At 43.2% G+C, this 22,315-nt stretch overlaps 1 protein-coding gene across 6 annotated transcripts in view; it reads right to left on the reverse strand.

Moving 5' to 3' along the window:
* LOC140196509 (solute carrier organic anion transporter family member 2A1-like) overlaps positions 1-22,315 on the reverse strand; it is a 407,319-nt gene that overhangs the window by 22,866 nt on the left and 362,138 nt on the right. For 2 of the 6 annotated variants that reach the window (XM_072255831.1, XM_072255830.1), the window contains one exon: positions 10,932-11,055. The exons of 1 other annotated variant lie outside the window; for it this stretch is intronic. In XM_072255831.1, the coding sequence (XP_072111932.1) occupies positions 10,932-11,055 (124 nt within the window). Of the gene's footprint in view, positions 1-10,931; positions 11,056-22,315 lie in introns of those variants that run through there. 3 more of the 6 variants (XR_011885727.1, XR_011885728.1, XR_011885729.1) reach the window with 3 other exon arrangements.

Below are 22,315 nucleotides of genomic sequence, written 5' to 3' on the forward strand. Positions count from 1 at the left end.
AAAGTGGTCGGCTATGTGCTGAACCAAAAGAAGTGGGGGAGATCTTAAATGGGTTTTTTGTGTCTGTATTTACTAAGGAAATTGGCATGAAGTCTATGGAATAAAGGGAAACCAGTAGTGAGATCATGGAAACTGATTGAAAAGGAGGAGGTGCTTGCTATCTTGAGGCAAATTAAAGTGGATAAATCCCCAGGACCGGACAGAGTATTCCCTCGGACCTTGAAGGAGACTAGTGTTGAAATTGTGGGGGCCCTGGCAGATATATTTAAAATGTCTGTGTCTACGAGTGAGGTGCCGGAGGATTGGAGAATGGCTCATGTTGTTCCGTTGTTTAAAAAAGGATCGAAAAGTAATCCGGGAAATTATAGGCCGGTAAGTTTGACATCGGTAGTGGGTAAGTTATTGGAGGTAGTACTAAGAGACAGAATCTACAAGCACTTGGATAGACAGGGACTTATTAGGGAGAGTCAACATGGCTTTGTGCGTGGTAGGTCATGTTTGACCAATCTATTGGAGTTTTTCGAGGAGGTTACCAGGAAAGTGGATGAAGGGAAACATAGAAACATAGAAAATAGGTGCAGGAGTAGGCCATTCGGCCCTTCGAGCCTGCACCGCCATTTATTATGATCATGGCTGATCATCCAATTCAGAACCCCGCCCCAGCCTTCCCTCCATACCCCCTGACCCCCGTAGCCACAAGGACCATATCTAACTCCCTCTTAAATATAGCCAATGAACTGGCCTCAACTGTTTCCTGTGGCAGAGAATTCCACAGATTCACCAGTCACCAGTCTCTGTGTGAAGAAGTTTTTCCTAATCTCGGTCCTAAAAGGCTTCCCCTCTATCCTCAAACTGTGGCCCCTCGTTCTGGACTTCCCCAACATCGGGAACAATCTTCCTGCATCTAGCCTGTCCAATCCCTTTAGGATCTTATACGTTTCAATCAGATCCCTCCTCAATCTTCTAAATTCCAACGAGTACAAGCCCAGTTCATCCAGTCTTTCTTCATATGAAAGTCCTGCCATCCCAGGAATCAATCTGGTGAACCTTCTTTGTACTCCCTCTATGGCAAGGATGTCTTTCCTCAGATTAGGGGACCAAAACTGCACACAATACTCCAGGTGTGGTCTCACCAAGGCCTTGTACAACTGCAGTAGTACCTCCCTGCTCCTGTACTCGAATCCTCTCGCTATAAATGCCAGCATACCATTCGCCTTTTTCACCGCCTGCTGTACCTGCATGCCCACTTTCAATGACTGGTGTATGATGACACCCAGGTCTCGTTGCACCTCCCCTTTTCCTAATCGGCCACCATTCAGATAATAATCTGTTTTCCTATTTTTGCCACCAAAGTGGATAACTTCACATTTATCCACATTAAATTGCATCTTCCATGAATTTGCCCACTCACCCAACCTATCCAAGTCACCCTGCATCCTCTTAGCATCCTCCTCACAGCTAACAATGCCACCCAGCTTCGTGTCATCCGCAAACTTGGAGATGCTGCATTTAATTCCCTCATCCAAGTCATTAATATATATTGTAAACAACTGGGGTCCCAGCACTGAGCCTTGCGGTACCCCACTAGTCACCGCCTGCCATTCTGAAAAGGTCCCGTTTATTCCCACTCTTTGCTTCCTGTCTGCTAACCAATTCTCCACCCACACCAATACCTTACCCCCGATACCGTGTGCTTTAAGTTTGCACACTAATCTCCTGTGTGGGACCAAAAAAATTCTATGAGATTCGTCAGACATGATTTTCCTTTCACAAATCCATGCTGACTTTGTCCGATGATTTCACCGCTTTCCAAATGTGCTGTTATCACATCCTTGATAACTGACTCCAGCAGGTTCCCCACCACCGACGTTAGGCTAACCGGTCTATAATTCCCCGGTTTCTCTCTCCGTTCTTTTTCAAAAAGTGGGGTTACATTAGCCACCCTCCAATCCTCAGGAACTAGTCCAGAATCTAACGAGTTTTGAAAAATTATCACTAATGCATAAACTATTTCTTGGGCTACTTCCTTAAGCACTCTAGGATGCAGACCATCTGGCCCTGGGGATTTATTTGCCTTCAATCCCTTTAATTTACCTAAACCACTTCCCTACTAACATGTATTTCGCTCAGTTCCTCCATCTCACTGGACCCTCTGTCCCCTACTATTTCTGGAAGATTATTTATGTCCTCCTTAGTGAAGACAAAACCAAAGTAGTTATTCAATTGGTCTGCCATGTCCTTGCTCCCCATAATCAATTCATCTGTTTCTGTCTGCAGGCGACCTACATTTGTCTTTACCAGTCTTTTCCTTTTTACATATCTATAAAAGCTTTTACAGTCCATTTTTATGTTCCCTGCCAGTTTTCTCTCATAACCTTTTTTCCCCTTCCTAATTAAGCCCCTTGTCCTCCTCTGCTGAACTCTGAATTTCTCCCAGTCCTCAGGTGAGCCACCTTCTCTGCCTAATTTGTATGCTTCTTCTTTGGAATTGATACTATCCCTAATTTCTCTTGTCAGCCACGGGAGCACTACCTTCCTTGATTTATTCTTTTGCCAAACTGGGATGAACAATTGTTGTAGTTCAACCATGCAACCTTTAAATGCTTGCCATTGCATATCCACCGTCAATCCTTTAAGTGTCATTTGCCAGTCTATCTTAGCTAATTCACGACTCATACCTTCAAAGTTACCCCTCTTTAAGTTCAGAACCTTTGTTTCTGAATTAACTCTGTCACTCTCCATCTTAATGAAGAATTTCACCATATTATGGTCACTCTTACCCAAGGGGCCTCTCACGACAAGATTGCTAATTAACCCTTCCTCATTGCTCAAAACCCAGTCCAGAATAGCCTGCTCTCAAGTTGGTTCCTCGACATGTTGGTTCAAAAAACCATCCCGCATACATTCCAAGAAATCCTCTTCCTCAGCACCTTTACCAATTTGGTTCACCTAATCTACATGTAGATTGAAGTCACCCATTATAACTGCTGTTCCTTTATTGCACACATTTCTAATTTCCTGTTTAATACCATCTCCGACCTCACTACTACTGTTAGGTGGCCTGTACACAACTCCCACCAGCGTCTTCTGCCCCTTAGTGTTACGCAGCTCTACCCATATCGATTCCACATCTTCCCGGTTTATGTCCTTCCTTTCTATTGCGTTAATCTCTTCTTTAACCAGCAACGCCACCCCACCTCCCCTTCCTTCATGTCTATCCCTCCTGAATATTGAATATCCCTGAACGTTGAGCTCCCATCCCTGGTCACCCTGGAGCCATGTCTCTGTGATCCCAACTATATCATAATCATTAATAACAATCTGCACTTTCAATTCATCCTCCTTATTACGAATGCTCCTTGCATTGACACACAAAGCCTTCAGGCGCTGTTTTACAACTCTCTTAGCCCTTATACAATTATGCTGAAAAGTGGCCCTTTTTAATGCTTGCCCTGGATTTGTCGGCCTTGTCTACATGGACTTCAGTAAGGCCTGTGACAAGGTCCCACATGGGAAGTTAGTTAGGAAAATTCAGTTGCTAGGTATACACGGAGAGGTGATAAATTGGATTAGACATTGGCTCAATGGAAGAAGCCGAAGAGTGGTAGCAGAGGATTGCTTCTCAGAGAGGAGGCCTATGACTAGTGGTGTGCCACAGGGATCAGTGCTGGGTCCATTGTTATTTGTCATCTACATCAATGATTTTGATGATAATGATGATATGAAGATTGGAGGTATAGTGGACAGTGAGAAAGGTTTTCAAAGCTTGCAGAGGGATTTGGACCGGCTAGAAAAATGGGCTGAAAAAATGGCAGATGGAGATTAATACAGACAAGTGAGAGGTATTGCACTTTGGAAGGACAAACCAAGGTAGAACATACAGGGTTAATGGTAAGGCACTGAGGAGTGCAGTGGAACAGAGGGATCTGGGAATACAGATACAAAATTCCCTAAAAGTGGCGTCACAGGTAGATAGGGTCGTAAAGAGAGCTTTTGGTACATTGGCCTTTATTAATCAAAGTATTGAGTATAAGAGCTGGAATGTTATGATGAGGTTGTATAAGGCATCGGTGAGGCCGAATCTTGAGTATTGTGTTCAGTTTTGGTCACCAAATTACAGGAAGGATATTAATAAGGTTGAAAGAGTGCAGAGAAGGTTTACAAGGATGTTGCCGGGACTTGAGAAACTGAGTTACAGAGAAAGGTTGAATGGATTAGGACTTTATTCCCTGGAGCGTAGAAGAATGAGGGGAGATTTGATAGAGGTATATAAAATTATGATGGGTATAGATAGAGTGAATGCAAGCAGGCTTTTTCCACTGAGGCAAGGGGAGAAAAAAACTAGAGGACATGGGTTAAGGGTGAAGGGGGGAAAAGTTTAAAGGGAACATTAGGGGGGGCTTCTTCACACAGAGAATGGTGGGAGTATGGAATGAGCTGCCAGACGAGGTGGTAAATGCGGATTCTTTTTTAACATTTAAGAATAAATTGGACAGATACATGGATGGGAGGTGATGGGGGGATATGGTCAGTGGGACTGGGCAGAAAATGGTTCGGCACAGCCAAGAAGGGCCAAAAGGCCTGTTTCTGTGCTGTAGTTTTTCTATGGTTTCTAAAGGGGCTTCCCTTCCTCCACCTCAATGCTGCCCTCAACCCCTTCTCTTCCATTTCACGCATGTATGCCATCACTCCATCTTCCCGCCACCCCTCCAGGGTTAGTGTTCCTCTTTCCTTCACCTACCACCCCACCAGTCTCTGTCCAGCACATAATTCTCCATAACTTTCACCATCTCCAACAGGATCCCACCACCAAGCACATCTTTCCCTCCACCCCACTTTCTGCTTTCCACAGGGATTACTCCCTACATGACTCCCTTGTCCACTCATCCCTCCCCACTGCTCTGCCTCCTTGTACTTATCTTTGCAAGCGGAACAAGTGCCACACCTACCCCTACACCTCCTCGTTCACTACCTTCCAGGACACTTCAACTGCAAGTCTGTATGGGTCATCTACTGTATCCGGTGCTCCTGGTGTGGCCCAATGGTGAGGCCCAATGTAAATTAGGAGACTACTTTGCCAAGTACCTATCCTTTGTCCACCAGAAAAATCCAGATCTCCCAGTAGCCATCCATTTTGATTCCACTTCCCATTCCCATTCCAACCTGTCAGTCCATGGCCTCCTCTACTGCCATGGAGGTTGCACTCAGGTTCGAGGAGCAACACCTTATATTCCATCTGAGTAGCCTCCAGCCTGAAGGCATAAATATCGATTTCCCAAACTTCCAGTAATCCGCACCCCTCTTCAGCATTCCCCATTGCTGTTTCTCTCACTTAATCTCCTTATCTGCCCATCACCTCCTTCTGGTGCTCCTTTCCCTTCCCTTCCTTTTCTTCTATGGTCTTCTATCATCTCCCACCAGATACCCACTCCTCCAGTCCTTTATCTCTTTCACCAATCAACTTCCCAACTCTTTACTTCAGCCCTTCCCCTCTCCTGGTTTCACCCACCACCTGACCCCTTGTACTTCTTCCTCCCCTTCTTACTTTGACTCTTTCCTTCCTCTCCAGTCTTCAAGAAGGGTCTTGGCCCAAAACACTGACTTACTTTTTTCCCATAGATGCTGCCTGACCTGCTGAGTTTCTCCAGCATTTTGTATGTTGATGTGTTGCTTTGGAATCCCAGCATCTGCAGATTTTCTTGTGTTTGAAAAACTCTAAAAGATTGGTGGACACAACTTAGCACACATGAAGCTCTGCTGACCATCCCTAATCAGTCCATGCCATTACAAATACTTATATATCAGGTCCTTTAGAATAACATGAACTTTACCATTACTGATGTCAGGCTCACCGACCTATAATTCTCTGTTTCTTTTAAGAGCTATTCTCAAACAGCGGAGCGACGTTAGTTATCCTGCAATTCTCTAGAACCTCACCTGTCGCAAAGGATGATTTAAATATCTCTGCTATGAACCTGGCAATTTCCGCACTTGCCTCCTACGGGGTCTGAGGGAACATTTGTCAGGCACTAGGAATTTATCCACCCTAATGTTCCTCAAGACAGCAAACAACTTCTACTCTGTAATCTGTATAGGGTCCATGACCATGCTGCTGGTTTCACTCACTTCTATAGACTCTGTTTCAAGTCTCCCAAGTAAATACAGATGCAAAAAATCCACTTAAGATCTCCCCCATCTCTTTTGGCCCATGCATGGATTACCATTCTGATCTCAGTGGACCAATTTTCTCCCTTGCAATCCTTTTGCTCTTAAAATATCTGTAGAATCCTATAAGGCCATAAGATAAAGGAGCAGAATTAGGCCGTTTGGCCTATCGAGTCTGCTCCGCCATTCCATCATGGCTGATCCAGTTTTCTTCTCTCCCCCCAATTTTCTGCCTTCTCCCCATATCCCTTCGTGGCCTGACCAATCAAGAATCTATCAATTTCTGCCTTAAATATACACAAAGACTTGGCCTCCACAGCTGCCCGTGGCAAAGAACTCCACAGATTCACCAATCTCTGACCAAAGAAATTCCTCCTCATCTCTATTCTAAAAGGACACTCCTCTATTCTGAGGCTGTGTCCTCTGGTCTTCGACTCTCCCACCAAAGGAAACATCCTCTCCACATCCAATCAATCATGGCCTTTCACCATTCAATAGGTCTCAATTAGGTCATCCTTTATTCTTCTGAGTTCTAGTGAATGCAGACCCAGAGCCATCAAACGTTCTTCATATGACAAGCTGTTCAATCCATTTTCATGAACTGCTTTTGAACCCTCTCCAGTTTCAGCAGATCCTTTCTAAAATAAGGGACCTAAACCTGCTCACAATACTCTAATTGAGGCCTCACCAGTGCTTTATAAATTCTCAACATTACATCCTTGCTTTTACATTCTAGTCCTCTTGAAGTGAATGCTAACACCACATTTGCCTTCCTCATCACAGATGCAACCTGCAAATTAACTTTTAGGGAATCCTGCACAAATCCCTTTGCGCCTTAGATTTTTGTATTTTCTCTCCATTTAGAAAATAAGTCAACCATTTCATTTCTTCTACCAAAATGCTTAACCATACACTTCTTGACACTGTATTCCATCTACAACTAATCTTTGTTTGTACAGCTCATACCTTCTGCAGAAGAGATTCCAAAGATCCATTGATCTGAAACCCTACCCCTTGCACCAATTCCTCAGTCATGCATTCTCCTACCAAATTATCCTATTCTTGCCCTCACTGGCACATGGATTACTATAAGAGATTACTACCCTTGCTTTCTTCTTAACTCACTATATTCTCCCTTCAGGAGATAAATCGCTACATAGCAACACTGGTCACCAACCTCAACACAGAAAGTGCTCCATTCAGAACCATCTTCTGTGGGTAACCGGATTCTGAATCCATACAGACAAGTCTTCCTGGATCCATTGCCTCCTGACTTTCTAAATGAGCCTACCATGGGGAACCTTATCAAATGTCTTACTAAAATCTATATACACCACATCCACTGTTGTACTTTCATCAATGTGGTTTATTACCTTCTGAAATAATTCAGTCAGGCTTGTGAGGAATGCCTTGCCTCCTCATAAAGTCATGCTCACTATCCCTAATCAGACTTTGCTTCTCCAAATGCTCATAAATGCTGTTTCTAAGAATCTTCTCCAGTAATTTTCCCACCATATAAATAAGGCTCATTGGTCTATAATTACCAGGTTTATCCCTATGCCCTTCCTTGAACAAAGAAATAACATTCCCCCCCCCCCCACCGGTCCCAATCATCTGGTACTCTCTCCTCGGTGATAATTTAGAACACTGCAAGTTTGGTTCACTGGTTTATTGGTGAGACCAGTGGCAGGGAGCTGTATAGACTTGGTTTGCTGAACAAACCATGTCCTCATGCTGCATAGTTACCTGCTGCAGCTGTCCAGGGAAAGAGATGCCGGAGTTGGTGTGGGAGAGAGCTGGAGTCGGTGCTGGGTTGGGGGCTGGCCGCTCACGTACTGGCCAGGTCGGTACTGGTTTCCAGTGTTTGCTTAGTGGAAGACAAGTTGGATTACACTTGTCTGCAGTTGCACTAGCATGTGATAGGGACTATTGCACCATCAGTCAACAGGCCATGAAACTCAGGGGCTTGAGCTGTACATATAATGTTTTGTGACTGTATATTTACTGCTGTCGTAATTGTATGTGATGCATGTGCTGTGCGCTGTGTATGACTGTTGTTACTGTGTTTTGTCCCTTGGCCCCGAAGGAACACTGCTTTGACCGTATGACAACTAAACTTGAAATTGAAAGATCATTGCCGAAGTTGCAGCAATCATATCCTTCGCTTTTTATAGTGACATGAGTATATCCCACCTGGCACTGGGAATTTATCTTTTCTAATAAGAGATAGACCATAAGGTAGGAGCAGAATTAGGCTATTCAGCCCATCATGTCTTTTCCTATCTCCTATAATGTTCAAAAGTTTCAAAACATCCTCTTTTTAAACATTATCATGAACTGGCATATCTGTCTGCTTTATGCTGTCTTCACAAACATCAATATCCCTCTCACTGGTGAATACTGAAGCAAAGTATTCATTAATAACCTCCTCTTCCTCTTTAAACTCTAGGCATATTTTCTCTACGAGCCTTGATCAGTTCCACACTCATTCTTGCCATCCTCCTGTTCTTCACATTCGTATAGAACGACTTGGGGTTTTCCTTAATCCTACATACCAAGGCCTCCTCTTGTCTCCTGGTTCTCCCAGGTCTATTCTTCAGCTCCTTCTAGTCTGCCTTGTAACACTCTAGAGCTCCTGATCCTTGCTTCCAAACTTTAAGCTTCTTTCTTTCTCTTGACTAGATGTTCCACATCTCTTGTCAATCATGGTTCCTTCACACTGCCTCAATAGAACAAACCCATCCAGAACCCCATTCAAATGCTTCCTAAACAATATCCACATTTCCATTGTACCTTTTTCTGAGAACTTCCATTCTCAATTGATTTTCCAATTTTCTGCCTAATCGCATCATAATTCCCCATCCTCCAATTAAATAACTTTCCCATACCGGCCCCCTCCTATCCCTCTCCAAGGCTATAGTAAAGGTCAAGAAGTTGGACAAGGTGCATGGTGCATTTATTATCAAAGTAGGTATGCAATATACAACTTTGAGGTTCATCTTCTCCAGACATTGTTGCTGTCTCTGTAAGGCTCTCCCTCCAAGAAATCTGACACCCGAGCTGGTTCATTAGCTAGCACCAGATCCAATATGGACCCTCCTCTACCTGGCCTCCCTACATATTGTATGAGGAATCCTTCCTGAACACACTTAACAAATTCTGCCCAATCTAAACCTTTTGCACTGAGGAAGTGCCAATCAATATGAGGAAAGTTGAAGTTACCCATTACAACAACCCTGTTATTTCTGCACTTTTCTAATATCTGTCACATAGTATGTTCATCAGTGTCTCTGTTGCTGTTCTGGTCTGTAGAATGTTCCCATTGTAGTGATTGTTCCTTCTATTTCTGACTTCCGCCCTCACTGACTCAGTAGACAATCCCTCCCTTTCTGCATCAGTGATACCATCCCTGATTAGCAATGCCACTCCCACACCTTTTTTTATCTCCTTCCCTGTCCCTTTTGAAGCTTCTAACATCAGAACATCGAACAGCCATTCCAGCCTAAAGGTCCAATGTCATAGTCCCAAGCACCGAACTTATTACCCTCATGTCTAAGCTTACTACCCTTATTCTGGATACGTCTTGCATTAAAATGGACACATTTTAACCCACCCCACACATTGCAATTTTACTCTATCAACTGCCTGTCCTATAATTTGAAATGGTAAAGTGATTCAGAAGATAAAGATGCATGGTATCTAGAGTAAATGGATTTGGAACTGACTTGCCCATAAAAGATAAACAGTAGGGGAGGAAAGCTGTTATTCTGTTTGGAGGTTGCTGAACAGTGGTGTTTTGGTAGGCCCCTTAATAGCAGTGAGGCACAGTATCCATAGTTTATTGAAAGTGGTGACAGAAGTGAATGAGCTGGTAAAGAAGATATATAACATGCTTGCCTTCATTGCTTGGTGTGTTGAGGACAGGAGTAAGGAAGTCACACATATATAAAACTTTAGTCAGACTATTCTTGGAGTTTTGTGTACAATTCTGGTTACATGGCTAAAGGAGTGATTTGAAGACTGTGGAAAAGATACACAAGAGGTTTTACTAGGATGTCAGAATTAGAGGGTATGAACTACAAAAGTAGTCAAACTCGTTTTTTTATCTACAGAGCATTAGAGGTTATGGGTAGACCTCAAAAGATTTTAAAACTATGAAAGGCATAGATAGGATAGACAGTCAGAATTGTTTTCAAGGCAACGAGAGGGGTAAGTTTTGTTTTACAAGAGTGGTGCCTAGAATGATTTATCAGGGTTAGTAATGGAAACAGCAGTTTGATAGAGTTTATCAGGTTTTTAGATAGACATATGAATATGCAGTGTATGGAGGGATATAGATAATATATAAGAGAAGGATATCTGGTATAAAATGGCATCAAGATCGGCACCTCTGTCTAGTACTGTACTGTTCTGTTTATACTGAAAAGCCAAGGGGAATTAAGCAGGTGAAGAAAAATACTGTGGTGCTTTGGGCAAGACTAAAAATTATGTAGCTATGGTTCACTCCTCTGAAGATTTAAAATGTTAATAATTGGAAACTAATAATTTGATGCTTGGATATGAATAAAAGCTGTATTGCCTTCAGTGAATTTAAAGCTGTGTTGCCTTCAGTGAAGAGAAATCATTTGGATAACTGAAGTTTTAATATACCTTCATTGAAATTATAATAGGCAAAATACATAATAGTCATTGGATATGCCTTCTGTTTAGACTGAACTTAAGTCTTTAAGTTAAAAGGTAGATAAAATGACAAAATTGAAACATACCGGTTTCGCAAAAGATTGTTGTCATAGTAATTGCAGGCTCCTTGTTTTCCTTTGCACATTACTCCCCATCTAATGCATGCTGAATCAATGACTGCGCCATACAAAGCCGGAGCTGGCAGCCATGCTGCAATCAGATTAGAAACATCAGTTGGTTGCAGCTTACACTACAAATTGTATTTAAATGTTTTAATATGCAAAATAGCATGTTAACAAGCAAAATCTGATACTGAACCAGAATCAAGTTTAACATCACTGGCATATGCCATGAAATTTGTCATTTTGCAATAACAGTACATAATAAAAAACTACAAATTACAAGAAGAAATAATTTTAAATAATTAAATTAAGTAAATCATGCAAAAAGAAAGCAAAAAATAACAAAATAGAGTGTTTGGTGACATTGTAAGTCTGCACAAACCCCTCATGAAACATAGCCACTGCCATGCCTACTTTGAAATCGTATTAATATGTTGGGCCCAGGATAGATCTTCAGAGATGTTTAGTTCCAGGAACTTGAAACTGTTCACTTTTTCCACTGCTGTTCCCTTGATGAGAACTGGTGTATGTCCCCGTGACTTCCCTTTCCTGAAGTCCTCAATTAACTCCTTGGTCTTCATGACATCGAGTGCAAGGTTGTTGTTGCGACACCACTGAACCAGCTGATGTATCTTGCTCCTGTATGCCTCATTATTACCATCTAATGCCAACAATTGTTGCGTCATCAGCAAATTTACAGATGGTGTTTCAGCTACGCTTAGCCATGCTGTCTTGGGTATCAAGTGAGTAGAGCAGTAGGCTAAGCATGTATCTTTGAGGTGTACCAGTACTAATTGTGAGTGAGAAGGAAATGGTATTTCTGACTGTGGTCTCACGATAAGGAAATCAATGATCCAGTTGCAGAGGGAGGAACAGAGGCTAGGATTTGGAGCTTGTTGATTAGTACTGAGGGCATGATGGTGTTGAATGCTGAGATATAATCAATGAACAGCAGCTTGATGTAGCTATTGCTACAGTTCAGGTGATCCAAGGCCAAGTGGACAAGTAGTGAGATTGTATCTACTGTAGACCTATTGTGGTGATTGGCAAATTGCAAAGGGTCCAGGTCCTTACTCAGGCAAGAGTAGATTCTGGCCATGAGCAACCTCTCAAAGCACCTCATTTACAGTAGATGTGAGCGCTACTGAATGGTAATCGTTGAGGTAGCTCACTCTGCCCTTCTTGGGCACTGGTACAGTTGTCGCCCTTTTGAAGCAGATGGGAACAGCCGAATGTGGCAGAGAGAGACTGAAGATGAACCACATGATACGAAGGCACAGGACCAAAGATTGGTTAAAAAATGCTAGTTTGACGAGTATCTTAAAAGGGAATGAATTAAGGAGAGAGCTGGAAAAAAAAAAGCTTATGATTGTTTTCAGATTTTATGGACCAGGCAACTACTGTATCTCCTGTAATGGAGTGATGAAACAAGGATAATCAAGAGGCCAAAACTAGGGAATAGTACAGGAGAAGAGAAGCAGAGAGAGTATAGGGGCTACAAGAAATGTTAATGGGAGTCTTGTTAAATAAGTTATTTAAGTAAGTCTGATTAATCTGATCCCAATTGCTACATCATTTTTATTAATTAATGCTCCGTTTTTGAAAAAGAAGGTAGCATACATTACATTTTGGAGGTGGGGATGAGAAAATCATTTGATGACTACAGAAACATTAAGCTTCAGATTCAGATTTAGTTCTCATACAGTGAAACGTGTTGCTTACATTAATCAAGGATATGATGAGGGCAACACATATTCCAGTGCCAACAGAGCATGACCGCAATGTTTCACAGGACCACAAATGTAGCAGCAACAACGACAACAAAACAAGACACCTTCCCAATTCTCCCACTAACCACCCACTCACAAGACCTAGACAGATCTCCAACTACAGACCAGTCTACTTAAGAAGGAAATGAGATGGGCAAAGAGAGGGTAAGAGATAGATCTGGCAGACAAGTATGAGAAAAATCCCAAGCAATATTATATATTATATTATGGCAATATTAAGAGTATAAGTGTAGAGACAGAGAGATTAGGTTTCTCTTGGAGATCAGCAAGGCTGCCTATGTCTTGAGCCAGAGGAGATGATTGGGAATTTTTATTAATATTTTTCCTCAGGAAATCATGGTTCCTCAGGACAAAAGGGAAACAAAGGAGCATAGGTAGAACAAGGAGGGTATCCTCAGAATGAGTATAGGAAGATCGGTGAAAAAGTAAGAAGCAGGACCTCAAAGCTAATGATCTTTAGGTTACTTGGTGCCAAGTGGTAGTGAGGTCAGAAGTAGGACAGTTGCAAGAAAAATAGAGATAGTAGGCATTTGCAAATAAGATGAGAGCAAACAGTTGCAAGTAAAAAAAAGACTTAGCAGACATTTGCAATATAGTAAGGTTGTAATAGCAGGCAATCACAGATTTCCAGATATTAACTGGGACTTGCATATTGTTGAAGGACTGGATGGGATCGAGTTTGTCAAATATGTTCAGGACAGCTTCCTTAATCAATATATAGATGTCCTAACTAAAAGATAGTGGATCTCCTATTAGGGAATGACACAGGGCAGGTGACAGAAGTGTATGTAGGGGATGTAGTGATCATATTTCCATTAGTTGTAAGATAACTAGAGAGGACAGGAAAAATCTTAATTGGGGAAGGGCAAATTATCAGGCTATAAGGCTAGAACTTGCAGGTATGAATTGGGACAACAGGAATGAAGATGAAGCCACACTCAGGTTGGAGGAACAACACCTTAAATTCCGTCTGGGTAGCCTCCAACCTGACGGCATGAACATCGACTTCTCTAACTTCCGCTAATGCCCCACCTCCCCCTCGTACCCCATCTGTTACTTATTTTTTATACACACATTCTTTCTCTCACTCTCCTTTTTCTCCCTCTGTCCCTCTGAATATACCCCTTGCCCATCCTCTGGGTCCCCCCCCACCTTGTCTTTCTTCCCAGACCTCCTGTCCCATGATCCTCTCGTATCCCTTTTGCCTATCACCTGTCCAGCTCTTGGCTCTATCCCTCCCCCTCCTGTCTTCTCCTATCATTTTGGATCTCCCCCTCCCTCTCCAACTTTCAAATCCCTTACTCACTCTTCCTTTAGTTAGTCCTGACGAAGGGTCTCGGCCTGAAACGTCAACTGTACCTCTTCCTAGAGATGCTGCCTGGCCTGCTGCGTTCACTAGCAACTTTTATGTGTGTTGTATGAATTGGGATGATGTTTTTGCAGGGAAATGTACTATGGACATGTGGTCAATGTTTAGAGATCTCTTGCAGGATGTTAGGGATAAATTTGTCCCGGTGAGGAGGATAAAGAATGGTAGATTGAAGGAACCATGGGTGACAAGTGAGTTGGAAAATCTAGTCAGGTGGAAGAAGGCAGCATACATGAGGTTCAGAAAGCAAGGATCATGTGGGTCTATTGAGGAATATAGGGAAGCAAGAAAGGAGCTTAATAAGGGGCTGAGAAGAGCAAGAAGGGGGCATGAGAAGGCCTTGGCGAGTAGGGTAAAGGAAAACCCCAAGGCATTCTTCAATTATGTGAAGAAAAAAAGGATGACAGGAGTGAAGGTAGGACCGATTAGAGATAAAGTGGGCAGATGTGCCTGGAGGCGGTAGAAGTGAGCGAGGTCCTCAATGAATACTTCTCTTCGGTATTCACCAATGAGAGGGAACTTGATGATGGTGAGGACAATATGAGTGAGGTTGATGTTCTGGAGCACGTTGATATTAAGGGAGAGGAGGTGTTGGAGTTGTTAAGATACATTAGGATGGGTAAGGTAAGTCCCCGGGGCCTGATGGAATATTCCCCAGGCTGCTCCACAAGGCAAGGGAGGAGATTGCTGAGCCTCTGGCTAGGATCTTTATGTCCTCGTTGTCCATGGGAATGGCACCGGAGGATTGGAAGAAGGCGAATGTTGTCCCCTTATTCAAAAAAGGTAATAGGGATAGTCTGTGTAATTATGGACCAGTGAGCCTTACGTCTGAGATGGGTAAGCTGTTGGAAAAGATTCTTACAGATAGGATCTATGGGCATTTAGAGAATCATGGTCTGGTCAGGGACAGTCGACATGGCTTTGTGAAGGGCAGATCGTGTCTAACAAGCCTGAGAGAGTTCTTTGAGGAGGTGACCAGGCATATAGATGAGGGTAGTGCAGTGGATGTGATCTATATGGATTTTAGTAAGGCATTTGACAAAGTTCCACATGGTAGGCTTATTCAGAAAGTCAGAAGGCATGGGATCCAGGGAAGTTTGGCCAGGTGGATTCAGAATTGGCTTGCCAGCCGAAGGCAGAGGGTCGTGGTGGAGGGAGTACATTCAGATTGGTGGATTGTGACTAGTGGTGTCCCACAAGGATCTGTTCTGGGACCTCTACTTTTTGTGATTTTTATTAACGACCTGGATGTGGGGGTCGAAGTGTGGGTTGGCAAGTTTGCAGATGACACAAAGGTTGGTGGTGTTGTAGATAGTGTAGAGGATTGTCAAAGATTGCAGAGAGACATTGATAGGATGCAGAAGTGGGCTGAGAAGTAGCAGATGGAGTTCAACCCAGAGAAGTGTGAGGTGGTACACTTTGGAAGGACAAACTCCAAGGCAGAGTACAAAGTAAATGGCAGGATACTTGGTAGTGTGGAGGAGCAGAGGGATCTTGGGGTACATGTCCACAGATCCCTGAAAGTTGTCTCACAGGTAGAGAGGGTAGTTAAAAAAACTTATGGGGTGTTAGCTTTCATAAGTTGAGGGATAGAGTTTAAGAGTCGTGATGTAATGATGCAGCTCTATAAAACTCTGGTTAGGCCATACTTGGAGTACTGTGTCCAGTTCTGGTTGCCTCACTATAGGAAGGATGTGGAAGCATTGGACAGGTTACAGAGGAGATTTACCAGGATGCTGTCTGGTTTAGAGAGTATGCATTATGATCAGAGGGTAAGGGAGCTAGGGCTTTACTCTTTGGAGAGAAGGACAATAAGAGGAGTCATGATAGAGGTGTACAAGATAATAAGAGGAATAGACAGAGAGTGCATAGCCAGCGCCTCTTCCCCAGGGCAACATTGTTCAGTGCTTTAAGTTAAGGGGCGGGAAATTCAAGGGGGATATTAGAGGAAGGTTTTTTATTCAGAGAGTGGTTGGTGCGTGGAATGCACTGCCTGAGTCAGTGGTGGAGGCAGATACACTACTGAAGTTTAAGAGACTACTAGACAGGTATATGGAGGAATTTAAGGTGGGGGGTTATATGGGAGGCAGGTTTTGAGGGTCGGCACAACATTGTGGGCCAAAGGGCCTGTAATGTGCTGTACTATTCTATGTTCTATGTTCTATAATTATTGAGAAGGATAGAACTGGTCCCCAGGTTTAGATTCCAAATAATAGAAAGCATCTAAAAAGTGTGGACTGGGATAAGTTGCTTTCTGTCAATGGTAAGTTCCATGGTAAGCCTTCAAAAGTGAAATCTTCAGAGTACAGTGTTTGTACTTTCCTGTTCGAATAAAAGACAAGTCTAACACTTTTCAGAGATATTGAGGACCTGATAAGAAGAAAGAGAAGATGCATATCAGGTATAGGTAACAAGGACCAAATGAGCCACTTGAAGATAAGAAAGAGAACACTTGAGGGAAATCAGGAGGGCTAAAAGAAGGCATGAGGTTGCTCTGGCAGGCAGAGTGAAAAAGAATGCCAAGGGCTCCTATAGATATGTTAAGAGCAAAAGGATAGCAAAGGACAAAATTGATTCATAGACTCAGAGACATAGAAATGTACAGCACAGAATTGAACCCTTCAGGCCATCTAGTCCATGCCAAGCCATTTACATTATCTACTCCAATTGACAATAGCCCTCCATACCCCTGCCATCCAGGAACCTATCCAAACTTCTCTTAAAAGTTGAAATTGAGCTCACATGCACCACATGCATTGGCAGCTGGTTCCACACTCTCACAACCCTCTGAGTGAAGAAGTTTCCCCTCATGTTCCCCTTAAACTTTTCACCATTAACCCATGACCTCTAGTTGTAGTCTCAATCAACCTCAGTGGAAAAAGACTGCAGCATTTATCATAGCTATACCCCTCATAATTTTGCAATACTCTGTCAAATACCCTCTCAATCTTCTACATTCCGAGGAATAAAGTCCTAACCTCTTCAATCTTTCCTTATAACTCAGGTCCTCCAGACCCAGCAAGATCCTTGTAAATTTTCTCTGTACTCTTTCAACCTCATTTACATCTTTCTGGTTGGTAGGTGACCAAAACTGCACACAATACTCCAAATTAGGATTCAACAATATCTTGTACAACTTCAACACAACATCCCATCTCCTATACTCAATATTTTGATTTACGATGGCTAATGTGCCAAAAGATTTCTTTATGAACCTACCTACCTCAGACACTACTTTCAGTGAATTATGGACCTCTATTCCCAGATCCTGTTGTTCTACCACACTCCTCAGTGCCCTACAGTGCACTATATAAGACCTAACCCTGGTTGATCCTACCAAAGTGCAACACCTCACATTTGTCTGCATTTAATTCCATATGCCATTTTTTCAGCTGATTCAGATCCCTCTGCAAGCCATGACAGCCTTCCTCGCTACATCCCCAATCTTGGTGTCATCCGCAAATTTGCCGATCCAGTAAACCACAAATTGTTGACGTAGATGATAAATAACAACAGATCCAGCACCAATCCCTGCGAGACTCCACTAGTTCAGGGCTCTAGTCAGGGAGGCAACCAATTACTACCACTCTCTGGCTTCTCCCACAAAGCCAATGTCTAATCCAATTTACTACCTCATCTTGAATGTCAAGTGACTGAACCTTCTCAGCCAACCTCCCATGCGGGATCTTGTCCGATGCCTTCCTAAAATCCACACAGACAACATCCACTGCTCTGCCTTCATCCACTTTCTTGATAACGTCCTTGAAAAACTCTGTAAGATTGGTTAGATATGATCTACCAAGCATGTAGCCATGCTCACTATCCTTAATCAGTCCGTCTATCCAAATACCTATATATCCAGTCCCTTGAAATACTTTCCAATAACTTTCCCACAACTGATGTCAGACTCACTGGCCTATACTTTCCTGGTTTATGTTTAGAGCCTTTTTAAACAGTGGAACAACATTAACTGTTCTCCAATCCTCTGATACCTCTCCTGTCACTGAGGGTGATTTAAATATCTTTGCTAGGTCCCCGGCAATTTCTGCACTTGCCTCCGTAGGATCCGAGTGATCACCTTGAAGTGTTACTCAAAATGTTATTTTGAAGGGCTCTAAGGATTTATACAACCCTAATTTGCCTCAGGACAGCAAACTCCGCCTCCTCTGTAATCTGTACAGGGTCCATGAAGTTGATGCCCCTTTGCCTCACTCTGTTGTCCGTCTCCTGAATAAATGCAGATGCAAAATATTTAAGATCTCCACCATCACTTTTAGCTCCACATATGGATTACCATTCAGATCTTCCAAAGGACCAATTTTGTCCCCTGAAATCTTTTTGCTGTTAACATATCTGTGCAATCCCTTAGGATTCTCCTTCACTTGTTCGTGAGGACAGATTCACTTCATGCCTTCTTTCAGCCCTCTTGATTTCTTTCTTAAGTGTTCACTTGCATTTCTTACACTCCATAAGCACTTTATTTGTTCCCATCTGCCTACACCTGATATGCACCTCATTTTTTTCTTAACCAGGGCCTCAATACCTCTTAAAACCAAGGTTCCCTATAACTGTTATCTTTTCCTTTTATTCTGACAGCCACATAGAAGCTTTGCATTTACTTGGGAGATGGACATAGAGCCAATAGAAGTGAGGCAAAGCAGCAACGAGGACATAGACCATATACAGATTACAGAAAAGGAGGTGTTTGCTATTTTGAGGCAAATTAAGATAGATACAGTAAATCCCCAGGGCCTGACAAGGTGTTCCCTTGGGCCTTGTGGGAGGCTAGTGCAGTAATTTCAGAGACCTTGCAGAGGTATTTAAAAAGTCCTTAGCCACAGCTGAGGTGTCCGAGGATAGCTAATGTTATTCTGTTGTTTAAGGAAGGCTCTAGGAATAAGCAGGGAAAATATAGGCCGGTGAGACTGATGTCAGTATTGACTAAATTGTCAGAGGGTACACTAAGGGAGCAGATATATAAGTATTGGGATAAATAGGTCATTATTGGGGATAGTCAACATGGCTTTGTGTGTGGTAGATCATGTTTAACCAATTGGATATATATCTATATTTTCGAGGATGTTACCTTGGGAGATACCAGAGACTGGTGGGAGACTGTTGCCTTGCTGACTGGAGGCCTATTACTAGTGGTGTTCCACAGAGATCAGTGCTGGGTCTGTTGTTTATTATCCATAAAAATGACCTAGATGATAATATGGTAAAGTGCATCAGCAAATTTGTGGATAACACCAAGATTGGGGGCATACTGGATATCGAAGAAGGCTTTCAAAGCTTGCTGCCTGATCTGGACAAGTTGGAAAATTGGGCTGAAAAATGGCAGATGGAACTTAATACAGACAAGTGTGAGGTGTTGCATTTTGGAAGAACAAACCACGGTTGGACTTACACAGTCAATAGTAGGGCACTGAGAAGTTCATGAGAACAGAGGAATCTGTGAATACAAATCCATCTGCAAAGACAGCTTTTGGCACACTTGCTTCATAAATCAAAGTATTGAAATCAGGTGGGGTGTTATATTGAAGTTGGTGAGACAAAGTTTTATGTGCAATTCTGGCTACCTACCTACCTATCTGCGGGAGGAGGCGATAGCATTGCGCCGTGCGCGCACAGCTCTCCAGTGAAAATAATATTGTATCCGTTAAATAGGGACCGTGGACAATTCTGATTTGATAGAGACAGACGTGAAAGCACAGAGGAACATCTGGAGAAATTTCTGAAATGCCAGTTCGCTGCCGTTGTTACTGTGCGATCCAGAATCTTCCAGAGGGAAGGCCTCAAAATCCCCGGCTTTGCCTGGTGCTGGTGACCGAGACTGAGGTCAAATCGTTCAGATAGAGATGGTGCTCGGTACTTGGTGTCGGAGGGCTGATCGGAGGCTCAAAGTTTTCGGACGACTCAGAGTCGGACTGTGGTTGGGCATGGCAGGGAGGGTTTTCTTCCTTCTCCTGTCTGTGCGAGATGTGGGACTTCCAAGAAACTTTGAACTCTATTACTGTACCATGGACTGTTCTTCATCAAGTTATGGTATTGTTGCACTGTTGTAACTATATGTTATAATTATGTGGTTTTGTTAGTTTTTTCAGTCTTGGTCTGTCCTGTGTTTTGTGATATCACACCAGAGGAATATTGTATCATTTCTTAACGCATGCATTACTAAATGACAATAAAAGAGGACTGCATGCCCTCATAATCTAATCTTAAAAAAAAAGAAAGATATCAGTAAGATTGAAAGAATATAGAGAAAATTTACAAGTACGTTGCTGGGATTTGAGGAAGAAACGGAGCTGAGTGATGATGGCCCTAAACGGTGACTCCTTAGCTTGCATCTTCAGAAATAGCTCTAGTTCCATCTTTAATATCTCCTTTTTTCTCTTTCAAGGTTTGTTTGAAGACCCTGACGTGGAGTTACACTCTAACTTCGGTTCTTTGCTCTCAGGCCCTCACAACTGGCCGCTTTTTGATATTCCAAGGACACGGCCTGGAAGGCTAGCGCACCTTCAGGGTACTATGTTTTTGTGGCACTGGAGGCGGGCTGATTCATGGCTGGTACCACCAGCACCGCCGACGACTAATGTGTCATGGGAGAACATGGAAGATCGGAAGCAGTGGGCTTGCTGTTGGCTGTGTGCCCAGAGGCACAGAGCTCAGAAAAAATGACACAACAGACTTTTAACACCATAAATCAGCAAGTTGTTTTGTTATGTCTCCCCTCTTGCTGTGAAATGGGGACACCTCTTTTTCCCTTATTAGGGGGAGAGAGAGAGCCTGTGGTATGTCGAATACCGAGTGGCTGAGTAGTCTTTGTGGTACGGCAAGTCTGTGTGTGGCTCCGTCCGCCACAACAGACAGGATCTCCCGGTTGCCACCCACTTCAACTCTGCTTCACATTCCCATTCAGATATGTCCATGCATGGCCTCCTCTACTGCCATGATGAGGCTAAACTCAGGTTGCAGGAGCAGCACCTCAAATACAGTCTAGATAGTCTCCAGCCCCTTGGTATGAACATAGAATTCTCCAACTTCCGGTAATTCCCTCCCCCTCCCTTTCTCTGTCCCTATTTCACTCTGCCCCCCTCCCCTAGCTGCCTATCGCCTCTCTCATGGTTCCACCTCCTTCTACTACTCATTGTGTTTTCCCCCATTCCTTCTTCACCTTTCGTGCCTATCACCTCCCTGCTTCCCCTCCCCCACCCCTTTATCTTTCCCCTTACTGGTTTTTCACCTGGAACCCTCCAGCCTTCTCCTTCCCACCCTCCCCCCACATTTTTTATAGGGCCTCTGCCCCTTCCCTCTTCAGTCCTGACGAAGGGTTCCAGCCCGAAACGTTGACTGATCGTTTCCACGGATGCTGCCCGACCTGCTGAGTTCCTCCAGCGTGCTGTGAGTGTTTCTGTGTCCTTATTGATGCTTTCCTGCATGTTTGAGTGCTTGGTGGGGGAGGGGGAGGTCATTGCCTTGCTGCTGCTTGTGCATGGGAGGAGCTTAGGGGTTTTAACATTTAACTGTCATTCATTCTTTGGGACACTCCTCTGTTTTTGTGGATGTTTGGAGAAGAAGAATTTCAGGATGTATATTGTATACATTTCCCTGACATTAAATGTACCTATTGAAACCTATTGAGTAGAATTGTGGGAGTACCTGAAAAGAGTGACTTTTTCAATCAGTCCACAATCAAGATTAAAAAGGCAGAAATTTGTGGAATTTTCTCAGAGATGGATTGTGACCGATCACCGAGTGGGATTCATGAGAAAGAGCGAATATAAATGTTGTAGGTGCAAGCAGTGTGCCAGTTTTTAGAGCAGCTTTTGCTCATCAAGCTTAGGCGAGATCCAGCTTGGGTGAGGTAAAGTATTTGTTAAGTTTCTCTTTTTGTTGTTATTTATTTATTATTCATCTGTTAGGACATAGTTGTGCAATGAGATAGCTCCAGGGGCAGTGTTTTGTATTGTGTGTGAGATGTGTGAATTCTGGGAGACCTCTAGTCTCCCAGATAACCACATCTGCACCAGGTGCACCGAGTTGCAGCTCCTCAGAGAACGTGTTACGGAACTGGAGCTGCAGCTCGATAACCTTCAGCTCATATAGGAGACTGAGGTGATAGATAGGAAAGGGAGGTAGGCACCACTAGGTTGCAGGACCCATGTAACTGGGTGTCTGTCAAGAGAAAG

The sequence above is a fragment of the Mobula birostris genome, chromosome 4 (assembly GCF_030028105.1).
Source record: "Mobula birostris isolate sMobBir1 chromosome 4, sMobBir1.hap1, whole genome shotgun sequence".
NCBI classification, from domain to species: domain Eukaryota; kingdom Metazoa; phylum Chordata; class Chondrichthyes; order Myliobatiformes; family Myliobatidae; genus Mobula; species Mobula birostris.